General features: G+C 50.6%; 1 protein-coding gene across 1 annotated transcript; it reads left to right on the forward strand.

Moving 5' to 3' along the window:
- Positions 1-548: 548 nt before the first annotated feature.
- Positions 549-22,602, forward strand: CSDC2 (cold shock domain containing C2). The gene is made up of 4 exons (XM_077830790.1): positions 549-698; positions 15,354-15,619; positions 17,280-17,402; positions 18,311-22,602. The coding sequence occupies exons 2-4, from the start codon at positions 15,444-15,446 to the stop codon at positions 18,471-18,473; spliced, it is 462 nt and encodes a 153-aa protein (XP_077686916.1). The 5' UTR covers positions 549-698; positions 15,354-15,443; the 3' UTR covers positions 18,474-22,602.
- Positions 22,603-22,958: the final 356 nt, after the last annotated feature.

The raw sequence follows: 22,958 nt of genomic DNA on the forward strand, positions 1-22,958 counted from the left end.
CAAATGCCGAGCAGGCGGAATACACAGGGATTGTTTTTATATAAATGTTAAGTTTTGTCATTATATTGTGGCAGGGGTTGTGTGGCTTGAGGAGTGTGACTGCCAGTGACAATCCAACAATGTCTTAGGAGGGGAAGTGACAATTAGAACCCACAGGAGGTGGGGTTAGGCCAACAGAATATTATCTGATTTGGAGTCGGGCCAGGATCTTATTGTAAACAACCCTAATTTTGAGAAGTGCCCTGAGATCTGTAATGACTGCCAGTGACCAGAGCCCTGGCTTCTCATTCTTTGTAAAAGACTGGGGCAGAGGTAAGCAGGCTTCTGCTGTGGTTCAGTCCATTTTGGAGTCTGTCTCTTGGGTCCCCAGCCCCTGCCTCTCTGCGTGTCAGGTGGCAGCAATCCCTGGCTGTGTCACGCAGCGGTGCGTCCGGGGGTTGACGGATACCCCTCCTTCAGCCTTCTGTGCTGTTTTGTAGCATGCTGGGTGGTGTTTCACAGAGATAGGAAGCTGTCCCTCTGCCAGAGCTGGGCTCAGTGTTGTGTGTGGGAGGGGAGGTGAACATACATAGGAAGGGTGGAGGGGCCGTCTTAGGCCACAGGATCAGACAGGAGGGAGGCAACGCTGTTGCTGGGGCACAAACCATCCTTGGGGATCGAGACTTGGATTTAGCAAGAGCCTGGCAGAAGCAGAGGAGGTGAGAAATTGCTGCTGCGGGGGCTGATCTGAAAACCAGGGGCAGCCGGGTGGGAGGGGGGAGAGAAAGGCAGGTGTTGGCTTAAAGTCTAGGAACAAAGAGGATCATCCAGTGAGGCTTGTTTGCAGACTCCCTTAGCGATGGAGTCTCCAAGTATAAGGGTCCGATAGACAATCTGGTGGTGCCCTTTGTGAGACTCTTGGCAGGGAGAGGACAAGCCCTCAATGGGAGTGGGTCACTGGAGGGCACTGATAGTCCAAATGAGAGCTCGGGGACAGTTCTGAGGTGGGCTGGCTGCATTGAAACAAGCTGCCTAAGCTGGTTTGTGGCACAAAGTAATGAAGTGCCATTATCCAGCAATGAGAGACATGCCACTTCTTGGAGATCACTGTACGCCCCAGGAAATCCAGCTTGCTCTTCTGATCTCTCCTCCGCACCTCTTCCTGAGTCTGAGGGCAGGATCTGAGTGTGGGGGCAGAGGGAGCCCTTGGACACTGTTAGAGTTTGGATGCCAGAAGAAGGGTGGGGTGGGAGCAGTCAGTTTATTTCAGACTGATCTGAGTGATCTCCCAGTGTGGGAGATCTTGGGGCACTCAAAGCTCCTTCATTTAGTCTGACATCCCCCATGGGGCTGCTTCTTGCACTGAGGGACTCTCTGTGTGTGTGTGTGTGTGTGTGTGTGTGTGTGAGAGAGAGAGAGAGAGAGAGAGAGAGAGAGAGAGAGAGAGAGAGAGAGAGTGCAGGATACCAGGCCCTGCACCTGCCTCCAGTTAGTTCTGGTCCCTCCTGGTCCCTCCATACTGGAAGTGTGCCTGACTAGCAGAGGGTGGAGGGCGTTGTCGGGGGGGCTAGGACTTGTCTGTACGTGCACAACACGATTTCAGCCTTGAGTACTGCACTGCCTTGCTTCCTGCGGGGCTTAGGGCAGGCAGGGAAGGTGCTCTGTTGGGATTGTGCCACTCGGTGCTGCACACGTCCTCCCCGTGGCGTAGCCTTTTTCTGCCTCTGCTGCCCAAAGAGAAGGTCGTACGTTGCTCTGGATGGCTGAGGGGACTAATACGACACCCAGCCTGTTGCTTCTCGGCTGCTGGCTCAAGTGACCCCCGAACTGGCAGTGACTCAAAGCTGCTGGCTGTTCTATGGTCCATGTGTAATGACTTGTGGTGGGTTGGAGGGGGTGTCAGCTAATTTCCTAGCAGACAAGGGTCCTCATTATAAAGAGCCACCAACACACTTGGCTCCCTTCTTGACTATTTGAGGAAAGAGGCCAGAGATTGAGGGATGGGTCCTGCTCCCATTGCCATCAACAGGGCCAAAACTGAGCATGGAGACAGACCTCTCCTCTAGCCCAGATCAGGAGGAAGGCCTGGTCCATGTGGATAGGGAAGCCAGCAGTGCCGCTCCACACTGTATCTCTTCTGTGGCTATACAGGATATTACTCCACTGCTATCACCCCAAGTGCTCAAAGCAGGAGTGTGGCTTAAAAAATTCAAATAATAACAAATACTGGGTTCTTGTTCTTTGCCATCTGGGTTCTGAGCCTTTCAGTGACGCTCTCATCGTGTTTTTCACACATTTCTCTGCAACCAGGAGAGCTAGAAACTTTCTTTTAAATGAGAGCTGAGATTCTCCCGTAAATCTCTTGGCTCCACCAGCTGGAGCTTTATGCAAAACATCAACTAGTGCAAGTCATCTGATAAAACCAGGAGTTGGCCACACTGCCATGCTCTAGGGCTGGACAGCATTCAATTCATACCCAAAAGCTGCTGCTGCATGGTCTCCTGAGAACTTCCATTCCCTGCCTCTCGCGTAGCGAATGGGGAGAGCGGTGGGGATCTGTCACTAGATCTAGTGACATATGACACTACATTCCCCAAAGACACAGCACCCTAAATGCCAGCTGTATCCTAGCAAAGCCATACGGTTGCTTCTTCCTGGAGGCTGGTTACATGCAGCTCTTCAGAGAAGGCAAACATGGCATAGCTGCATCTAAAGTGGTGGACAGCAAGGGAAGGAGGTAAAATAAGAGTTGATCAGTGTCCTTTACTGGATTGAAAGCACTGGTCTCAAGCAGGCGCTGTGCAACCTTCCTTGCGCAGCTCTGCCAATGCATTTCAATTGTGAGCTGCAGCATCCCCTGCTATTGCAGACCTGACACTGTCCTTGCATCTGCCGATATAGCTCCGTCTAGACATCTGGAAGGTGCAGATCTGTGGTGTCTAGGCACCAGAATAGGAATGAAGTGATGCAAGAAAATTAGGATAAGAGACTCCAAAGCAGAAAACTCTGTAGTGCAGGTGACTATGTCCCTTCCTGCTATTCTAGCCCTGAGGCCGTGCTCTTCCTCCACCCAGCTCTCTCAATGCACTTTGGCTAATCTGTGTTCCCTACTGAGGCTCCCCTCTAGGTCTGCCAGTGTGCTGCTGTTTTACCCCAAGCAGGGCTGGTCAGACGGTTAATCAAAGCTTTTTTGACTAAAAGAAAAGGGAGCTTAGCGAGAGGGTTCTGTTTTGGGTCCAAAGAGGGCTGGAGTAAGATATTGTGCCCTGATAGCCCCACGCCATGGGGCCTCTCATAGCTCTGCCCCTGTGGCCTCACCCCCACTTGGATTGGTGAAGGCAGGGGCGGGCCCCACTCCCTTCCCAGAGAGACAGGGGCAGCAATATGGGGCCTCTTCTTCCCCACCTTGAGAGGACAGCAGGAATTCTGTCTTTGCCCTCTGGAGAAGCTGGGGTGGCAGGCTGGGGTCCCCCTGGTACTTAACTCAGCAGCCAGGATCTACCTGCTTGGGTGAAAGGGCAGGGCCCCTTACACTCTTTCCTGTCATAACCATAATCCCTTATTGGGGTATGTTAGCAGGGTTCTTCCAGAGCTGGCTGAGAAGCTCGGGGCAGTTCACACTTCTCAGAGCCACTGTTTCAGGATGGTGGCAGACTCCAGCAGATGTCTCTAGATTGCTAAATGTGACCCAAGCATAACAAACCATAAGGGCTAGAAACTCTTATTACATCAACAGGGCAGCTTTTTTTAATCACATGACTCCAGAAACAGGGACCCTAGATGCACCTCTGTAGTGCTGCTGTCTTAATCTGGCTGTCGGGCTAAATCCACATCTGATCAGGTTTCAGAACTGGTGTGCTCTTGGGTCTCTGAATGTGTCCTGTAGCTCTTAGAATGGAGCAGGCCAGAGGAGGATGTACGGCACCATTTTGTAGCAACTGCTGCTTCCTTAGGGGAGAAGGAAGTAGAAATAGTCCCCTCTGCCGACTGTAGGAGCCAGAGGGCTCTGGTGCAATCTTTGGAGTGACACTGCAAGAAGTTACCTAATCCTGATGTTTCATTTCAGTGGAACTAGATGACATTCTATAAACAGTCAAAAAGTCTTTTCCCCCTCCACCCGCGAATGCTGTGATGTGAGCCAGACTGGTTCCAGTGAGAGGAGAATGGTAGGAGGCAGGAAAGCTGGATGGAGCTGGGAGAAGTAGGTGACCAGAGAGCAAGTATGAAAAATTGGGACAGGTGGTAGGGGGTAATAGGAGCCTATATAAGAAAAAGACCCCAAAATCGGGACTGTCCCTATAAAACTGGGACATCTGGTCACTCTTGGGAGAAGGGATAGCATCGCAAATTTGTGGCCATTTGGAACTTTCTTGTCTCTCTGCTGCACACCATGACTATTCAGACCATCCTGGGGATGAGGGGGGAAGAAGGCTGATCATCCTGCTCCAAAAGCACAGCCCCCTATGTCTGAGCTAAAGGACTCTCCACAGATAGTTAGCAGTATAAGGCCTATGACACATCATCATACTCGGAGCTTAAGGCCAGAAGGGACCCTCAAGGTCAGACTAGATGCTTTGCTGTGTATCACAGGCCACCAGCACCCTCACACTACGTCTACCACTGAAATTAAATCAAAGTATTACCGACCCCACAGGAGACTGGCAGAGACCCTGTTTTTTTTCCGCCTTCCTCTGCAGCATGGGGTACAAGTCACCATTTACTCTAGTTTAAACTTGCAAGTAGAGTCTCCATAACCTGAAGTCTTTAAATCATGATTTGAGGACTTCAGTAACTCAGCCATAGATAAGGGTCAGTCTATTACAGGAGTGGTGGGTGAGGTTCTGTGGCCTGAAATGTGCAGGAGGTCAGCCTAGATGATCATGATGGTCCCTTCTGGCCTTAAAATCTGAGAGTAGACTCTTATGTGCCAGAAGCAGAGATTAGGAGAGACCGAGGTGTACAATGTCAGGGACATGATTGTGAGGTATATACAGATAATCCTGGTAAATGACCTGCACCCACCTCTACAGAGGAAGGCGAAATCCCGACCCCCAAGACCCTGGGTCCCTGCCAAAATTCCTTCCCAACCCCGCCTATGGCGATCAGTTAGGCCCTGAGCATATGAGCCAGAACCAGCCAGCCACGCTCCTGAGAGAGAATGCTTGGTACCACCTCAGAGCCCTGGGCTGGCTCCACCCATCCAACGTCTCATCTCCAGTGGTGACCATCCCTGATGCTTCAGAGGAAGGCGATTAAAATAAAACCCTCACAGAATACATTGTATGGTGTGTGTGGGGGGAATCCCTTCCTGAGCCCGACAGGTGACCTGCTGACACCATGATGCATGAGCTTTAGGAACATAAGACATCAACTGGACGTGAGCCCCTGGGGCAGCCGAGCCCTCTCCCCTGCCATTACAATCAGCCCCATTTTACAACCGCACTCAGAAATTTGTCCAGCACTCTCCTAAAGCTAGTTGAGTGGTTTGTCCCCACAACTCCTATTCAGAGGCTGTTCCAGAACCTCGCCCCTCGGGTGGTAGAAGCCTTCGTCTAATCTCGAGCCTGAATTTTGTTCATGGCAGGTTTATACCCATTTGTTCTTGTGCCATCATTGATCATTAGCTTAAAAAGCTCTTCACCCTCCCTGGTATTTACCTTCCCCTTCCCTGGCAATGTATTTATAGTGATCAAGCATATTCCCTCTCAGCCTTCTTGCTAGACACAGCAAGCCAAGCTCTTCCAGTCTCCATTCCCCTGGTCATCCTAGTAACTCTTCCCTGCACCTGTTCCAGCTTGAATTCATCTTTCCTGAACGTGGGTGACCAGAACTGTACACGCTATTCCACAGGAGGGCTCACCAGAGCAAGGGCATTAATACTGCTCCACCAATCAGTTCTGGTTCCACCTAGCAGAGGGCAGTGTTAGGCGTTGGCATCACTCGGTTCATCACAGCAGGAAGTCGGTGAAGGGGATAAAGAATTTGGAAGGGGTGGTAGGATGGCTAGGATGCCGGGGAAGGACCATAGAATGGTCTGGGGTAGTTAGGAACGTGGCGAGGAAGCCACCAAAGAGGGTGGGAGTGATGATGAGTTGTGACCTCTGCCTGCCATAGCTGTGCTGGCAAAAGCCTCTTGTGTCAGTGTGACTATAGCACAGCTTTGCCAGTACAGCAGTGCCCACGTTAGAATCCCTCTGCTGGTATGCTGGGCATAGGCCAGGCCCGCTTCCTAGAACGAGAGCAGCATGGCCTCAGTATTCAGGACCCACAGAAGCTGAGTAAAAGGTTTGGGGGGGATCACAAGTGGCAATGGCCGTTGTTCAGATGGGAAGTGGTTAAGGCATGGATACAAGGTCTGCTGGGGCAGAGCCAGGATGAATGCTGGCAGCGTTCTGGCTCAGCAACTTGCAGAGAAAACAAAACCTGTGGGAGGAGCGGGGGAGTCTGCTCCACTTGGCTTCTTTCTTCCTGAAACTGGAACTAATCTAGAAAACTTCCCCAAAGCCCTCCGCACCTTCTCTTTTCAGAGTGGAGGGGAGGGGACCCCCTTTATCCGTGCACCAAGGACTCTGTTCCTTCCTCTGGAGGCTATGCACGAGTTTGGAACCAAATTTCAAACCTCTGGGTTTCCTAGGGTGTTAAATGAGCCCAGCTGAAGGTGCTGGTGGTTTAATTGCAAATTGGGGGGGTGGAGCTAGGCTAGCCTTTCAAAGCCTCGTTCCCCAACACACACAAACCGCACCTACTCATGAGCCCCCCTAAGCCAGGTGGTATCTTTCTCTCACCCCTCCCCTGGACAAAAGTGACTTTTCCTTCTGGAATCTGACAGCATCATGTTCACAGCCTTTGTACAACTGCCCTGCTTCCCATGCCCACAGCATGGTGCAAGTGCTTTGGAGGATAGGATTAACATTCAAAATGATCTGGACAAACTGGAGGAATGGTCTGAAGTAAATAGGATGAAATTCAATAAGGACAAATGCAAAGTACTCCATTTAGAAAGGAACAATCAGTTGCACACATACAAAATGGGAAATGACTGCCTAGGAAGAAGTACTGTGGAAAGGGATCTGGGGGTCATAGTGGATGACAGCTAAATATGAGTCAACAGTGTAACACAGTTGCAAAAAAAGCAAACATAATTCTGGGATGTATTAGCAGGAGTGCTGTGTTGTAAGCAAGACACGAGAAGTAATTCTTCTGCTCCACTCCACTCTAATTAGGCCTCAACTGGAGTATTGTTCTGGGCACCACATTTCAGGAAGGATGTGGACAAATTGGAGACAGTCCAGAGAACAGCAACAAAAACGACTGAAGGTCTAGAAAGCATGACCTATGAGGGAAGATAGAAAAAATTGGATTTGTTTAGTCTGGAAAACAGAAGACTGAGAGGGGCCATAACAGTTTTCAAGTATGTAAAAGGCTCTTACAAGGAAGAGGAAGAAAAATTGTCCTACCCTTAGAGGTCAACCAGAACAAGAAGCAATGGGCTTAAATTGCAGCAAAGGAGGTTTAGGTTGGACATTAGGGGAAAACTTCCTAACTGTCAGAGTGGTTAAGCACTGGAATAAATTGCCCAGGGAGGTTGTGGAATCTCCATCATTGGAGATTTTTAAGAGCAGGTTGGACAAACACCTGTCAGAAATGCTCTAGATAATTAGCAGGGGACTGGACTAGATGACCTCTCGAGGTCCCTTCTAGTTCTATGATTCTATGCTGGACAGCTACTCACGTGGAGCATGTCCTGGAAATCCGCTTACCCCCACGGCATGATGGCATGGTCACTTTTATCCTAGCTGGTGCCAGTTAAGTTCTGTTTGGGATGATTTCAGGCATGTGATTAGATAAAGCTAATACATTCTTCTCTGGCATATCCACAGTGCTGCTACCTCTGAAGGGGTCTACCGCACCAGAGACCTAGGAGTCACTCATTCGCTACTGCAGAGCAAAGGCCTTTGAGCGGGACCATGGCAGCAGTTTAAATGCAGTGCCATAGAACGGTCTGAGGTGTGAAATGAACCCCAGCTCCAACTGAAATTGCCATTGGGATTTGCCCAGGGCGCCCCTCCACTTGGGAAGTGCCGAGCACTCCCCACATGATACAGTGAATGCAGCTTAAAAACAAAACAACCCCCGAAGTGATGCATCCACCACAGCTGCCTCCTGATGACATCACATAGACACATCAAACAGAGGCAACCGAATTGCCCAACAGGATAGAAATGTACAAAAATAACCCCTCTAAATGCCTCTTGCGCCATCAGAGCGAGCACTACTGTGCAATTGGACCGAGTGCCAAAACAGTTGAGATCACACTCACATGGTGATTTCAAAATGACTAAACAACTAGCTCTCTGGGATCCTGATAATGGCTCTGATTCTGATTTCAGCTGTGGCCAGATCGCCCACAACAGTATCGGATTTCTCATTCTTAGTGTAAAGTCCGGCATCTGAGTGTTGCCTACTCTTGCAATTTAATTGCTTGTCTCTCCGAATTTGCTGTCTGTCTTAAAGCTCTGCTTTACATGAGACTTTCTAGCCTTTGTGGCAGCAGACAGAAGCTTGAGAACATGAACCCTAAAGGTTTAAAAACACAAGGCCACCCCCCCCCCAATTTTTAAACCTCTCATATTATGCCAATCTCACGATTCCTGATCTTTTGAATGTGTGGGGTTGGCATTCCTGCATATATAGAATCACAGAACTGGAAGGGACCTCAAGAGGTCATCTAGTCTAATCCCCTGCACTCAAGGCAGGACTAAGTATTATCTAGACCAGGGGTCAGCAACCTTTCAGAAGTGGTGTGCCGAGTCTTCATTTATTCACTTTAATTTAAGGTTTCACGTGCCAGTAATACATTTCAAAGTTTTTTCGAAGGTCTCTCTCTATAAGTCTATATAGTATATAACTAAACTATTGTCGTATGTAAAGTAAACAAGGTTTCCAAATGTTTAAGAAGCCTCATTTAAACTTAAATTAAAATGCTGATCTTACGCCGCTGGCCTGCTCAGCCTGCTGCCAGCCTGGGGTTCCATTCACCTAGGCCGGCAGCAGGCTGAGCAGGGCCTGCTGCTGGGACCCCGGCTGCCAAACCAGAACCCCAGACCGGAAGTGGGCTGAGCGGGCCGGCGGCCGGGACCCCAGACCAGCAGTGGGCTGAGCAGCTCAGCCTGCTGTCACTCAGCCCGCTGCTGGTCTGGGGTTCCTTTTGCTGGCTCCTGCCAGCCAAGGTCCCGGCTGCTGGCCCCGCTCAGCCCGCTGCCGGTCTGGGGTCCTGGCCCTGCCCACGTAGAGTGGGTACATATCTACCTTCTCCCTGGTTCTAGCCATTCTCTTCCTCTCTCTCTCTCTGCATTGAGCTGAGGGTGGGAGTGCACTGAGCACAGGGCTGGGGGTGAAGGAGCAGGCTGGGGTTGGGGTGTAGGGTCTGGCCAGGAGCTAGAATGAGGGAGGGGGCTCAGGGTTGGGGCAGGACGTTTGAATGTGGAGTGCTTATCTGGGCAGCTCCCATTTGGTGCGAGGGGTGCAGGTAGGAATGTGGGGGGGAGGGTGCAGGAGCTCCCGTTTGGTGCTCAGGGTGGGGGTGAGACTGTGGTGGGTGCAACAGTCAGGGCATGGGGTTGGGGGGCTGTGTATGTATGGGGGATGCAGGAGTCAGGGCAGGAGGCTGGGGGTGTGTGAGGAGGGTGCAGGAGTCAGGGTAGAGGGCTGGGGTCCTGCGGGCGGTGCAGGGGTCAGGGCAGAGAGCTGTGGGGGTGGACTAGGGTCGTGGGGGTGCTCCCAGCCCCCTGCCCAGAGCAGCTCACGAGCAGGGGGCTGGAGGGGATATGCCCTGACTCCAGCCCCCTTCCCCAAGGCCTTGTCCCGACCTCTTCTCCGTCTCCTCCCTGGAGCCACGAGCACGCTGCGGCTCCACTTCTCCCCCTCCTGCACAAAGGCCATCAGCTGATTGGCAGCAGGGAGGGAGAGGAGGCGGGGCAGGAACCCAGCATGCTGGGAGAAGAGGCAGGGGATGGGGGAGCTTGCCTGCCCTGCAGCAGCAGCTGGCAGGACCAGGCTTCTTCACCCTGCCCCCGCTGGGGGGGCAGCGGAGAAGAGTGGGCTGGGCGGGCAAGATTTTTAAAGGCACGCTGCTGCCTCCTGGGGTCCCGGCCTGGGTTCGGCAGTGGGCTGAGCAGTGCCGGCGGCTGGGACCCGGCAGGCAGCAGTGTGCCGTCTTTGGCATGCGTGCCATAGGTTGCCGACCCCTGATCTAGACCATCCCTGATGGTGTTTGTTCAACCTACTCTTAAAAATCCCCAATGATGGAGATTTCACAACCTCCCTAGGCAATTTATTCCAGTGCTTAACCACTCTGACAGTTAGGAAGTTTTTCCTAATGTCCAACCTAAACCACCCTTGCTGCAATTTAAGCCCATTGCTTCTCGTCCTATCTTCAGAGGTTAAGAACAACAACTTTTCTCCCTCCTCCTTGTAACAACCTTTTGTGAACTTGAAAACTGTTATCATGTCCCCTTTCACTCTTCTGTTTCTCCAAACTAAGCAAACCAATTTTTTCAATCTTCCCTCATAGGTCATGTTTTGTAGACCTTTAATCATTTTTGTTGCTCTTCTCTGGACTTTCTCCAACTTGTCCACATCCTTCCTGAAATGTGGCACCAAGAACTGGACGCAATACTCCAGTTGAGGCCTAATCAGCACGGAGTAGAGCGGAAGAATTATTTCTTGTGTCTTCGCAAAAAGAAAAGGAGTACTTGTGGCACCTTAGAGACAAATCCAGGTTTTCTCACGATTTGTGCTGGAAATGGCCTAACCTGATGATAAGCTATTACCAGCAGGACAGTGGGGTGGGAGGAGGTATTGTTTCATATTCTCTGTGTATATATAAAGTCTGCTGCAGTTTCCACGGTATGCATCTGATGAAGTGAGCTGTAGCTCACGAAAGCTCATGCTCAAATAAATTGGTTAGTCTCTAAGGTGCCACAAGTACTCCTTTTCTTTTTGCGAATACAGACTAACACGGCTGTTACTCTGAAACCTGTTCTTGTGTCTTGCTTACAATACTCCTGCTCATACATCCAGGAATGATGTTTGCTTGTTGACTCATATTTAGCTTGCGATCCACTATGACCTCCAGATCCCTTTCCACAGTACTGCTTCCTAGGCAGTCATTTCCTATTTTGTATATGTGCAACTGATTGTTCCTTCCTAGTGGAGTACTTTGCATTTGTCCTTTTTGAATTTCATCCTATTTACTTCAGACCATTTCTCCAGTTTGTCCAGATCATACGTCTTTCTGAAGAGCCACCTGACATCAGCAGGCATAGAGGAGTTTAAAATCTGCATTGAAACCTTTACAGTGGGAAACTAGAGAGAGAAACTACTTCCGTCTGTGCAAGGTGGATTGAGTAACATCCGGGGAAACAAACACTGTGCTCCCAAAAAAGGGAATCAGGGTGTGGAGTCAACTCTCAATATCCACTTCTGCTCTGTGGTTCAAATCAAAATGAATTGTTAGTGTTAGCATTAGCATTATGTTATTATCTACTGCCCTGACTGAGATGGGGGGCCCAGTTGTGCTAGACGCTGTACAGCAACACAGAGTCCTTGTTCTGAAGAACTTACTTTGTAAATGGCTGAGGCAAAGGGTAGGAGGGGAAATGGAGGCACAGACAGGGAGGTGAAGTGACTTTCCTGGGGTCACGCAGTAGATCAGTGGCAGAGAGGGCAGGTCAATGTTGTATTGCCAAGTCCCAGGAAAAGCACAACTTTTCTAAAGCAATAAACTGATGCAGGTTTATTTAAAAGTTGGAATCTCTCTGGCTCAGTTAAGATGTTCTGTGCCTGGGCATGGCCAGGCAGAGCAGGGAGTCTGGTGAATAGTCACTCTGCAGCATGTTTCCCTTGGAAAAACATAGAATCACAGAAATGTAGGGCTGAAAGGGACCTTGAAAGTTCATCTAGCCCAGCGCCTTGCACTGAGGCAGGACCAAGGAACCTAGATCACCCCGACAGGTGTCTGTCCAGCCTGTTCTTAAACACCTCCAGTGATGGGGGGTTCCACAACTACATTGTGACTTTCTATTGCCTGAGTATCCTTGAGGGGCCCTTCTGGGGCTTTCCAGCATATGGAAAATGACTGGGTAAGCCCCTGATAGAAGAGGAAGGATGGTGCACGGGTACCTCATCTTACAGAACCATCACTAGATTCTGTTCTAGCTGTTTCTTTCTGGTGTGGGGAAAAATAACTTGAGACGATTAGCTTAGCAGTAGGAGATTAAGTGGGAGGGCAACGGAAATGGAGAAGTCTGTTAAAAGAAAGAGGTGGTGACAACAATGTAGTTGAAGTCAATGCCAGTTTGTGAGGCACAGCGTGAATCTGGGATGACAGAACAAAAACGGAGAGGATTCTATTCAATCGAACAGCTTCCATGGGGTTTACTTTCCTTTGGCTAATTTTGAGTTTGGCCCGTTCTACGTGCCTTGATGTTCACAAAGCTTATGGCAATGGGTTGGGAGGGAGGATAAAGGTTTGTTTCCTCCAACAGCAGATACATTTCTGAATGCTAGTACAGAAACTCTTATTCGTATTCCGGTAGCACGTAGATCCCAGCAGAGACGGGGGAGCATTGTGCCCATACTCACCTCTTGAATCCACTCATGGGATTTAGAAAAAAATGGGAGAGATTTTCAAAAGTGCCAAAGAGATTTGGATGCTCAACACCCACTGAAAACCAACGGGAGTTTTGCTCCTTAGGCTAGGTCTACACCAGAAAAGGTGTGTTGGTATAGCTATGCTGGCAAACCCCCCTGGGGTGGATGCAGCTTAAATTGGCAAAGGAGTGTTTTTGCCAGTAGAGCTTATACTGGTTCCCAAAGCAAAATAAGCTACACTGATAAAAGCACTTTGTGGTGTGCTGGAATGTAATAACAGTAGAAAATGTCAGAATAACTGGCTCCAATGGAATTATTTAATCAGAGATTCATACAGCACTGCACAGGATACAGAAAGAAAACGTCTTCCCATCCCCTGTAGATAGTGAAGAGAAGGTAGTTGGGCCCTTCCTCTGTACCTGCTGGAATGCTGGCAGCGTTCATTCCCAGTCTAACTCCCCAAACCTCTGTCTCTTTATAGGGTGTGAGACAAAGAATTTTTCCCTTTTTGGAGGGAAAAATACTTTCCCATGATTAGTTTCACCCTGTTCTGCTTTTGATACCTTATCTGAACTAATTACTTATGGCGTTTCTGTCATGGCTGTCCCAGGTTCCATGGCTGAGTTAAACTAAAGGGCTTTCTGATCTGGTCATTATTACTGACAGCTGTGGCAACTGGCAGTTCTTAATGAGTTTAAAGACACCTTTCAGTGGGTCATTATTTCACCCCTTACAGAAAACGTTTGCAATCACAAGTACCTCTTATTGCTCAGAGAACATAATTAGATGGCAAGCACTCCTTACCAATTACCCAGTCTTATTTATTATAACATACTTCTGTAGGTACCTTTCATTAGTTCTGAGGGGTCCCTTCCCTGGGTGTCTGGCTATATTAGTAAAGTCAGGGTAAAAGATTATACACGTTCCATTACTGAATTCAGTGTTTCCTTCACCCATTAGGTTTGATTGAAGGACAAAGTACTTTTCCGTTTCAGTAGATATAAGGCACTAAATATATTGATTCACAACATAAAAGGGACTTTGGTTAGCATATAACAATTATGAGAGTTTAACACTATAAATCATAAAGTTAATATTTACTACCAACTTTTATGCTGGTACAAACACTGCTACACTAGGCCTTTTGCTGGTATAGAAATGTCACACAAAAATCCCACCCCTGACTGAATTTACTGTACTCGCAAAAGTTTCAAGCATAGCCCTGGCCTAAATCACATCTGAAAAGTCCCACCCCATAGGTCTAACCAGTGGGAGTTACCTGTAGCTCTGTTCTATATGATGAGATTTTCAAAGCCTACTAGGGGACTTAGTTGCACAGCTCACATTAATTGCAATGGGGGTAGTGGAGCTAAATCCTCCTAAATTTTCCCTACAACTTGCCTAGTGAATTCCTCCCCAGCACATACATAGCGAATATCTGAAGGTTCCTTCAAGCAGAAGTGACAAGGTTTTGATCCCTGCCGCAGCTCTGACTCTCAGCAGTAAAGGAATTGGAGACAGGTCCCTCAAGACGACAGCAAAGTCAATAAAATTGTGTCAAATGGGCAGCCAGCGGGAGTTCTTGCAGCTCCATCCAGCCTAGTAGCTTTTTGTGTGGGGCCCATCTCTCCAACAACATGGGGCCCTGCAGCAGCAGCCACAGACAGATATTTTCTAACCACAAGGGGGGGAAGACCTTGATTTTTTTTTTCCACCTCGGATCACAAACTGTACCCAATGCTTAAGTGATCTGACAAACGTATGTGGGGGGTCTTATCACCCCCCTATGTGCCCATTCGCTTGCCCAGCAACTGATTCTGGCCCCACCCTCACCTCTGCTCCTCCTGCAGCTCCTGGGGTTTCAGGCTAGGAGTAGTAATTCACAGAATCCAAAGGGACCTCAGGAGGTCATCTAGTCCAACCCCCTGCTCAAAGGGGGACCAATCCCCAATTTTTGCCCCAAATGGCCCCCTCAAGGATTGAACTCACAACCTTAGGTTTAGCAGGCCAATGCTCAAACCACTGAGCTATTCTTTACCTCCCTTTCCCAGACCAGTGAGGGGTGGGAACAGGATTCCCTCTACCCCTTCCCAGGCTGGATGCCGCAGGGAGGGATGGGGGCGGAGCCATCCTATTGCTCCCAGGAGCAGAGGAGGAATTGGGGCCACCCAGAGCCGCTGGGTAGTTTCCACTTCCTCCTTTGTCCTCCCCTCTTGTGAGAACAGTGTGGGTTCCAGTGGGGAGGGGCGATCCTGGGGTGTGTGTGTGTGGTGAGTGTATTGTGCCTGTGTCTGTGGGGGTGTGGAGCCCAGTCTGGGGGCTGCAGGAGCGATACAACACAGGAGCTGTTGTAAAAAGCTGTGCTTAAAGCATGCCCCACTGTGACCCAGCTTGATTTTAAAAACAACAACAACCTCCCTTGTCCCCAGGGTCTGCGACCCATTCCCACCCTGCCCGCTTGAAGCACTGGCGGCACCTCCGTGCTGTTACAGCACGCTGGGGCTTGGGGGGGTCTGTACGGACTCACAGGGAACGCCACCGCCTACCATGTTGCCAACGCCACCTCTACAGCACCCAGCTTTTCCTTGCTGATCTCCAACTCAAGCACCAGCCAGGCCTGGCCCTGCTCATCCTATGAGAGAGAGGGGGGCAATGGGCTGCAGATCACACAGTCTGTTCCCTGTATGTTACACCGTCTCTTTCTCTGCTTTGTACCATAGGTTGAAGTAAGAGCCAAAATTGTGAGCTCGCTCTCTCCTTCCTGTTGCCACTCTCCCCTCCAAACGACGGCTCATCCCGCCAGCCACGCCATGTCGTCAGACCCAACCACCCCTCCGACAGTCCCAACCCTCCACTCCCCGAAGTCGCCTGTCTGGCCCACCTTCCCCTTTCACCGGGAGGGAAGTCGGATCTGGGAGCGGGGCAATCTTCTCCTCCGGGACCTGCCCAGCCCCCTCCCCACCAAAAGAACCAGAACATACTCTGCGTAAGTATCTGGCTTATGCTGCTGAGGGTCGGACAGGGCGGTCCCTGCACAAGGGGCAATAGGGCAGAGTATAAAAATCCTGTGGACTGCTCCAATGTGGGGGAGCAATGGGAGAGATTGTAGCTACTGTGTGTATATGATCACACCCAGACACCCACTGGGGCGGTCTCCCTTTGCTGGTTCAACCACAGTAGTTCAGAGACAAGCAGGCATTCCCGGAGCTGTGCTGACCTGGATGATGCATACACATAAGGAGTAGGAAGCCAGGGGAGGCAGGGCCATGCGGAGTGTGTTTTTGAGTGTGTGCTGCAGACGGGGGAACAGCTTATGTGTAACTGAGCTGGCACTCGCCCTGTGGTCTCTGCACAGGGGTATGTGTGGGCATGCACGTACTGTTACACGCCAACAATGCTCATGGTGAGCAAACTCAGACCCGTGTCCCTGGGCGCCCTAGGCAAGGAGGGGATCTGATGCCTCCACAAGTAGCTCCCTTACTTCCACCCACCCAGCTGGTTCCCTCCTGTCGTCCCCTCCCCTAAACAGAGGGATTGGTACCCACTCAAAAGCGCACGGCAGGTGCTTTTAACTTCAGCCCCCCTCCCTCCTAGAACCCTCTGCACTAGTTAGTGATGCTTCAAAGGAGGTCCTGAGGTAACGGACATGAAGGATTCTAGGCTGCCAAGGACCCCTCCCTCATACACTCCTCCCCCTCTACTGAGTAAAAATGGGAGCTGCCCCTTAGCAGCCATGGGGGAACAGATAGGCAGATGCCCCAGGGTTGGTGAAGAGCTGTCTGGGACTGGCACGTTGGTGGGTGATCGGCACTCAGAGTGCTATTCCAGAGGTGCCACTTTAACATGTTGCACCCTGGGCTGCTGCCTCCCTAGCCAGTGGCCACTTGACATGGTGAGTGCATGGCTGAGCCCCCCCGCCCCCGCGCCATGTGCCGCAGAGGTTGAGAGAAGTGCTCTGTGTGGCATAGGGGGCCCAGCCCTTTCAGTCGCATAGTGACTGATCTACCTGCCCCCCTTGAAAGGAGGCTATTGCCTGGCTACGGTCTGTTAATTCTGTAAATAACTGACTGATTTCTGACCCAACCTTCTCCTCTTCCACCGCCTACCTCTCCGCTGCAGCGCCACCAATACCTGGGTCTGACAGGCCTTTGCCAGACAGTGGGGATAACAATAGAAGCGATACAATGTCTTTGATTCCTGCCTGGGTTTGGGATTGTCCGTTGTGGAGAGCCGCTTCTGGCAGAGGAGAGGGTCCTAAAAATCTGCCTCCTGGTTGTAATTGCAACCTTGATCTTCCGAGAGATCGTGATTAACGGTGTCCGTCCTGCTAAACTGAGTGGCATCCATGGCAACCAGAAGACCCTGTAAACAACTGACACTTTCAAACAAACTCTCCCTTCTTTATCCCAAGTGTGCAGGTCTAACTCTGGTATTAAGAGCACCAGTCACAAGAACACAAGACCATGATCTTCATGGTAAGGGACACCATTTTGTTTAGAAAAGTGGCGACACAACCCTCTCCTGGGCTAAAGATGTGGTGAGACTGATTGGTCTGGCTCCTTTAAGTGGCACTGCCTAATGGTGTCTCTTGTGGTGCCAACTGTGAGGCTACTTCACCTCTTCCCCACTCCTCTCTCCTTCCCTAGGACAGCTCGTGCCTCCGCTGGCCCTGTCTTCAAGGGCGTCTGTAAGCAGTTCTCGCGCTCCCAGGGCCACGGCTTCATCACTCCAGAGAACGGCACAGAGGACATATTTGTACACGTGTCTGAGTGAGTCCTGCGGGGAGTGGGATATAGAACCTTTCACCGTGAGGGCATCGCTAGGTCTAGTAGGACTGGATGAATGAAGGGGTTCCTGCCCCCCCTCCTCTCCCTCCCTGCCGCTGTCCCACTGCGAATGGGACAGGATCCTTTAATGTGGAGGTCACTGGTAACAATAGATGGGAATGACCAGAAATTGTTGCCACTTGATGGCTGTTTGGGGCCTGTGAGAAGTGACTTTGGGCTCTGGGAGCCAGCAGGATCTCAGGTCAGTTTGTTGTGGAGATGTGTTCACATCATACAAATAGCCATGATGCCTGGTGTTAACTGGGGCACGAGGGCTAGCTGATGAGATTGGTTATGGAGGCCTAGGACTGGCTAAAATCTGCAGTGGGGAGGGATGGGCCGACTCCACTTTGAAGCCTGCTCCTTTCCAAAACTGGGCTCTCTAGGTTGGAGGCACAGTGTGTGTCAGCGAAGTGCACACGCGGCTGCTGGTTGGGCAGTACCTGTCCTGGGGGTAAAACCTCTTCCCAAAGTCTGGATCTTGTGTCCCACCACAGCAAAACATTTATTAAGGCTGGGATTTCCAAGGGACCCACAGAGTCAGAGGCCTGAATGCCAGAGGCGTGAACTTGCTTTTGCCCCATTGAAGGACCCCAGATAATGGGACTCATCATGGTGCCAGAGTCCCTCATGGCGTCATCCTGTAGTCAGGGAGAGGAGGGGCTATCACTGCAGCTCTTTCCACCCCTATAGAAAGGGCACAGCTGATGTCAGGTCTTCAGGAATGAAGCATTTGTCCCCACTCCCTCAAGAGCAGCCTGTGACCAAGGACATCACTACTGCCTGATTATTTTTTTGGCTTCGGTCTCGTTTCAGCCCCTAACTATCTACCATGTCTTCCTCTCTTCCAGCATCGAGGGGGAGTACGTCCCCATGGAAGGAGACGAGGTCACATACAAAATTTGCCCCATTCCACCCAAGAACCAGAAGTTCCAGGCTGTGGAGGTGGTGCTCACCAACCTGGCCCCGCACACAAAGCACGAGACATGGTCCGGGCAAATAATTGGATCCTAGGCTTCGGGTGGAGTCTACATGAGCTAGCTCAGTCTGGAGGCGGGGTGGGGGTGGGGACAGGGACAAAGTCTGGGGCAGCTGGCTTGTGGGGGAGAGGGGTGGGATCACATTTCTTGTTTGCAAAGTGACATGTAGCCGTATCCATTCTGTGTCTTTTATAAGATTACATCCTTGTTTGTAACTGTGTCTTCTTGAGGGTGGAGGGAGAGGCAGAGCTGCTGTGGGGCAGATTCCCACTTTCCTACATGTCATGAGCTCATGTGGTCTCTCCCCAGGGACATGTGCAGAAGCGCCTGCTTTGTGTTGGGAGAGGAGAGGTGTGAACCCAGCAGGAGTTGATGTCCAGTTTATCCTGCTGCCCATGCTATCCAAACTCACCACTCTTCCCTGATCCCAACTCCTTCAGGAAGCTCTAAATCCCCCATGCAGGGGGCCAGGACAGCCAGAGTTTTGACCCCCCCAACTTCTTCAAAGCTGATGCTAAGGAGAGCCAGGGGGAATGAGGGGTGGGTGGCAATATCCCTGGAGAGAGTGGGCAAGGAGGCACTCATCATTTGAGGGGCAGGGCAGCCCCACAGAGTCTTAAAGAAGCATGTAGATTGAAAGCTCCAGTTCGGGGTTCTAGAGTCTTTCCTGGGACTCTCTCACCTGGCAAGAGATAGAATCTATTCCCCCTCCAGCCAGTGAGGGGAGAGAAGAGGCAAAATGGAGTGTATCTCCCCCAGGTCATTTTATACACCTGCCTGCTGGCTCGAGCAGCTGCAGAGTGAACAGCTGTGCTCCATAGGCTCTGGATCTGGCCACTGCTCTAGTGAGCCTCATTTGCACCCCCTTCGCCTGTAATTCCCCCAAATACTGGCATCCTGAGCCTGGGGAGTAAGAATATACCAATAGGCTGTTGTTTTTTTATTTTTTTTTTTAAGGCAATGGAATGTACCACTATGTGGGGGGAAGGGGGAGCCTTAAAATATGAATTAAGTCTCTCTCCCCACAACCCTTCCCTCAGGTCCCCACACATGTGATTGAGATTTGCCAAATCTCATTAGTGTGGAGGGAGATGTCCTAAAAACAATGAGGTTAGCTTTGAAAACCTCTTCCTGTCCAGAGTGCGAGGAGACTTTGGCTCTGTTCTGCATAAACTCACTGTGGGGCTTTGGACAAGTCAATCAGGCAGCAGACTCAGAAGCGATCTCTGATTCTTATTTCGTGGTGCTTTAGTTTTCAGTGGCCCAATATGAATCATCTTGGATCTGACATTCAGAGGTGCTGAGTATCCACAGTCCCCAATCACTTCATCTGGAGTTGTGGGTGTGCAGCATGTCTGCAAATCAGGGCCTACGTGTCTCAATATATGCTTTTCTGAACCTTAATCTCTCTGCCTCCATTTCCCCATTGGGACGATGAAGTCTGTTCTCCCTCAGTCCTACCCATTTTGAGGCCTGCGCTTCGTAGGTCCACTAGAAGTGCTAGTTGGTATTTACAGTCTTACTCATACTCCTTTAGAAATCTTCCTCTTTCAGATGATCACAGGTCAAACAGCCCTGTATAGACGTTTGTGTGGTGTTTATTGTTGTGTGGGTGTGTGTGGAGAGAGATCAGGAAAGAGCATAACAAACCAAGAAGGCAATGGGAATAAATCTAGACTCTAGTTACTGATGTCCTGTCCAGTCATGCAGACTCACCGAATTGTAGGCTAGACGCTGTCTTTAATTCTCAAAAGAGTGGTCCTCCCTAGCTACATAGCTGGATAAATAGTTTCCTGCTTTAGATTAAGTTGATTAACTTATTTAAGCAATTTAATTGAATAAATCTTTGCAAACGCAAAATGTAAGATTTTTCTTTTTTAGGAGGCACTCTTCTCAAGTTTCCTCTAGCCACAACAAGTGGTACATTCTGGTTCCTGCTCCCACATCTCACACACACACACACAAAAGCCCATGGTTTGTTCCTGTCCTTGAGTGTCCTAGTTGTTGTAGCAACTCTCTCTGTCTCTGTGACCCCGTGGATTTACATGGCATAATTGCTGTGGTTGCTATGGTACCATGGTGTGCTGTATGTACAGGTCACGCTCTCTAGACAGGATGGGGAGGATTGTGTCAGGGGGTGACTTGGGCTTGATGGCTGAAGAAGGAACTCTTAATATCCTGATCACATATAGCACCATAGATGCTGCAGATGAAAAAGACCTACTAGGTTCTCACACACACCCACCCCCGGCTGGTGATTTTTGCACTGATAATGGATGGATAGCAGAGCAGCGGTCTGGGCTGGTAGCTATTGCTCTATGCTGCTGCATGGCCAGAGACCCGTGGTTGAAGACCCCTCTGCACTTCCACAGTGTTTAGAGGTGTTGCAGGTGAAGAAGCACTTTTCTTTGGATGGAGCTGACCTGAGTTTTGGGCTACAGCTCCCCTCCCCTCTTGTTAAGGTAAATTCCCTTTGCGTATGTTTGTGTTGCTGGCCGTGGGGTGGGAAGCAAGGGAGATGGAGGAAGGGCATAGGTGGCCGTATGGTCTCAGGGGTAGTCTAGTGGGCTATGCAGTAATTTCCCTTTGCGTATTCAGCTGCCTAGGTGCGCCTCCTCAGTCACTGCTTCCTCCAGTTATAGTAAGTGGGTCTCTCTGGGCACCTCCCCCTGGGGCACACAGGGTCACTGCTACAACATAACCTTAATTTCTGGTCTTCCTGTAAGTATCCTGAGGAGGCAAATCTCCCAATGCAGCTTGTCAGGAGAGGGGAGGGGCTCTGCGTGTAGGGCGTGGCTGCTATGAGCTTGCATATTATTGGCAGGCTGAGGCACATTCCAGTGTAAGCACAGGTGTCTTGACTAGGGGTTTAGCCAGGGCTGCAACTCTGTGTGCACTGATACTATCCGCTCCTCAACCTGAATCAACCCTTCGGAGACTCTGTAACTGAACGTGTCCTCCTGAGGCCTTATTTGGGCTGGTCCTCTGGAAAATGCCAGCATCTCAGGGGTGAAGAAGCTGGAGCGGCGTGGACATTGCCCAGACATAGCAACAACAGTGGCGTGAGGGGTGAAATCTGTTTTGCTGAGTGGCAGGGTGCCCTTGGGGGAGGGGGGGTGGATGGGCTGCCGGGTCCAGAGAGCGAAAGCACCTGTGCACGAGCAGCACCTGTGTTAGAAGAGGGGGCAACGCTGCCAAGTGGCTTTGTATGGTGGTTAGAGGGCAGTGAATTTCCCCGCTCTTGCTTCTGGTACCATGGGAGCGCGGGTTCTGCCGTAACTCTCTGAGAGGGGACCCCATCCTGCCAGGACTTTGCTGAAGCCTAAAATGCCTGACCCTGGTATGCTTTGGAGCCTGGCCCAATATCCACGCAGAGCTGAGGTACCTGGGGAGATCAGTGGCCCATCAAGTCCGGCTGGTTCAGCAGCCCTCCTTTCATTTCCCCTACCCAAGTGGGTTCAGGCTGTGCCACTACTATTCCGTGGGTGCAGCGTTACGCTCCCGGGAGCAAAGGGGAAACTCCTTGTGAGTCACAACAGCCGTCCTAGCCTGCCCTTTGAAGCTGAACCGTTCAAGGACGGGGGGTTCTTTACAGCCCCATCCTACTGCCACTGAAGTCAACGGCAACCCTTGTATTGGCGCTGCGGGGAGTGGGATCTGGCCTATCACAGAGTGATTCATAACAGGGCTTATTAACTCCTGGAACCCATTGGGCTGTGAGCTCCTGCCCGCGTGGGTGAGATGGAGGCAGAGGAAGGAATGCTGTAGTCTGCTCATCTCATGCAACACCTGCCTCCGCCCTTGAGGGCAAACTGATCAGGGGACCAGGTTATTCCCTCCTCCTCCTCACTGGAGGCTCTGTCCTGAATGCTGAGGTAGCTCCAGCACATCCTCATGGCTGTTCTTTGGTTATCAAGCTTCAAACAGCAGCAGCCACCCATGTCTCCTCCTGGTGGAGCAACAAGTGCCAGAAACTGCAGCTCCCTCTCTCATCTCTCCTAGAACGGGCAGCTGGCTTGGCCATGACCAACTCTTTGGTTCTTTTGGAAGTAAACTAAAATCTTAGAAGTGTTTTTTGTGTTTTTTACAACTCTGGTGTGGTTTCCCGCCTGTCTGACCTTGTGTCAACTTCTGTAACACTGGCAATAAACCATTGAAAGTGACTTTCCCAGGAGTCCTGCCTCTCTCGTCTCTCTTGTGTGGTGGCTCTTTCATCTACCTGACATGGGCAGGGCCCTCACTGCAGGACTGTCCCCAGGATCCTCCACTAAGGCTGATTAGTCTCACAGCTGCAGCAGGAGAGAAGTATCTGGCTCCCCTTCTGTTACTAGACCCTGCTAGCTGTTGCTGTGATTGGCCCCAGTGGGTTGCAAGAGTACTGCGGTACAAAGCACAGAGCGCTCCTTAGCCACATTTAATATTTTAATGTTTGTTAAATAAATTTATTTTAAACACTTAGGATCAATTGTACAGGAGCTGCCTGCAGATGTGACCAGAGCCACCTGTCTCCTTGGTCACT

This window comes from Eretmochelys imbricata, chromosome 1, assembly GCF_965152235.1.
Source record: "Eretmochelys imbricata isolate rEreImb1 chromosome 1, rEreImb1.hap1, whole genome shotgun sequence".
Classification (NCBI taxonomy): domain Eukaryota; kingdom Metazoa; phylum Chordata; order Testudines; family Cheloniidae; genus Eretmochelys; species Eretmochelys imbricata.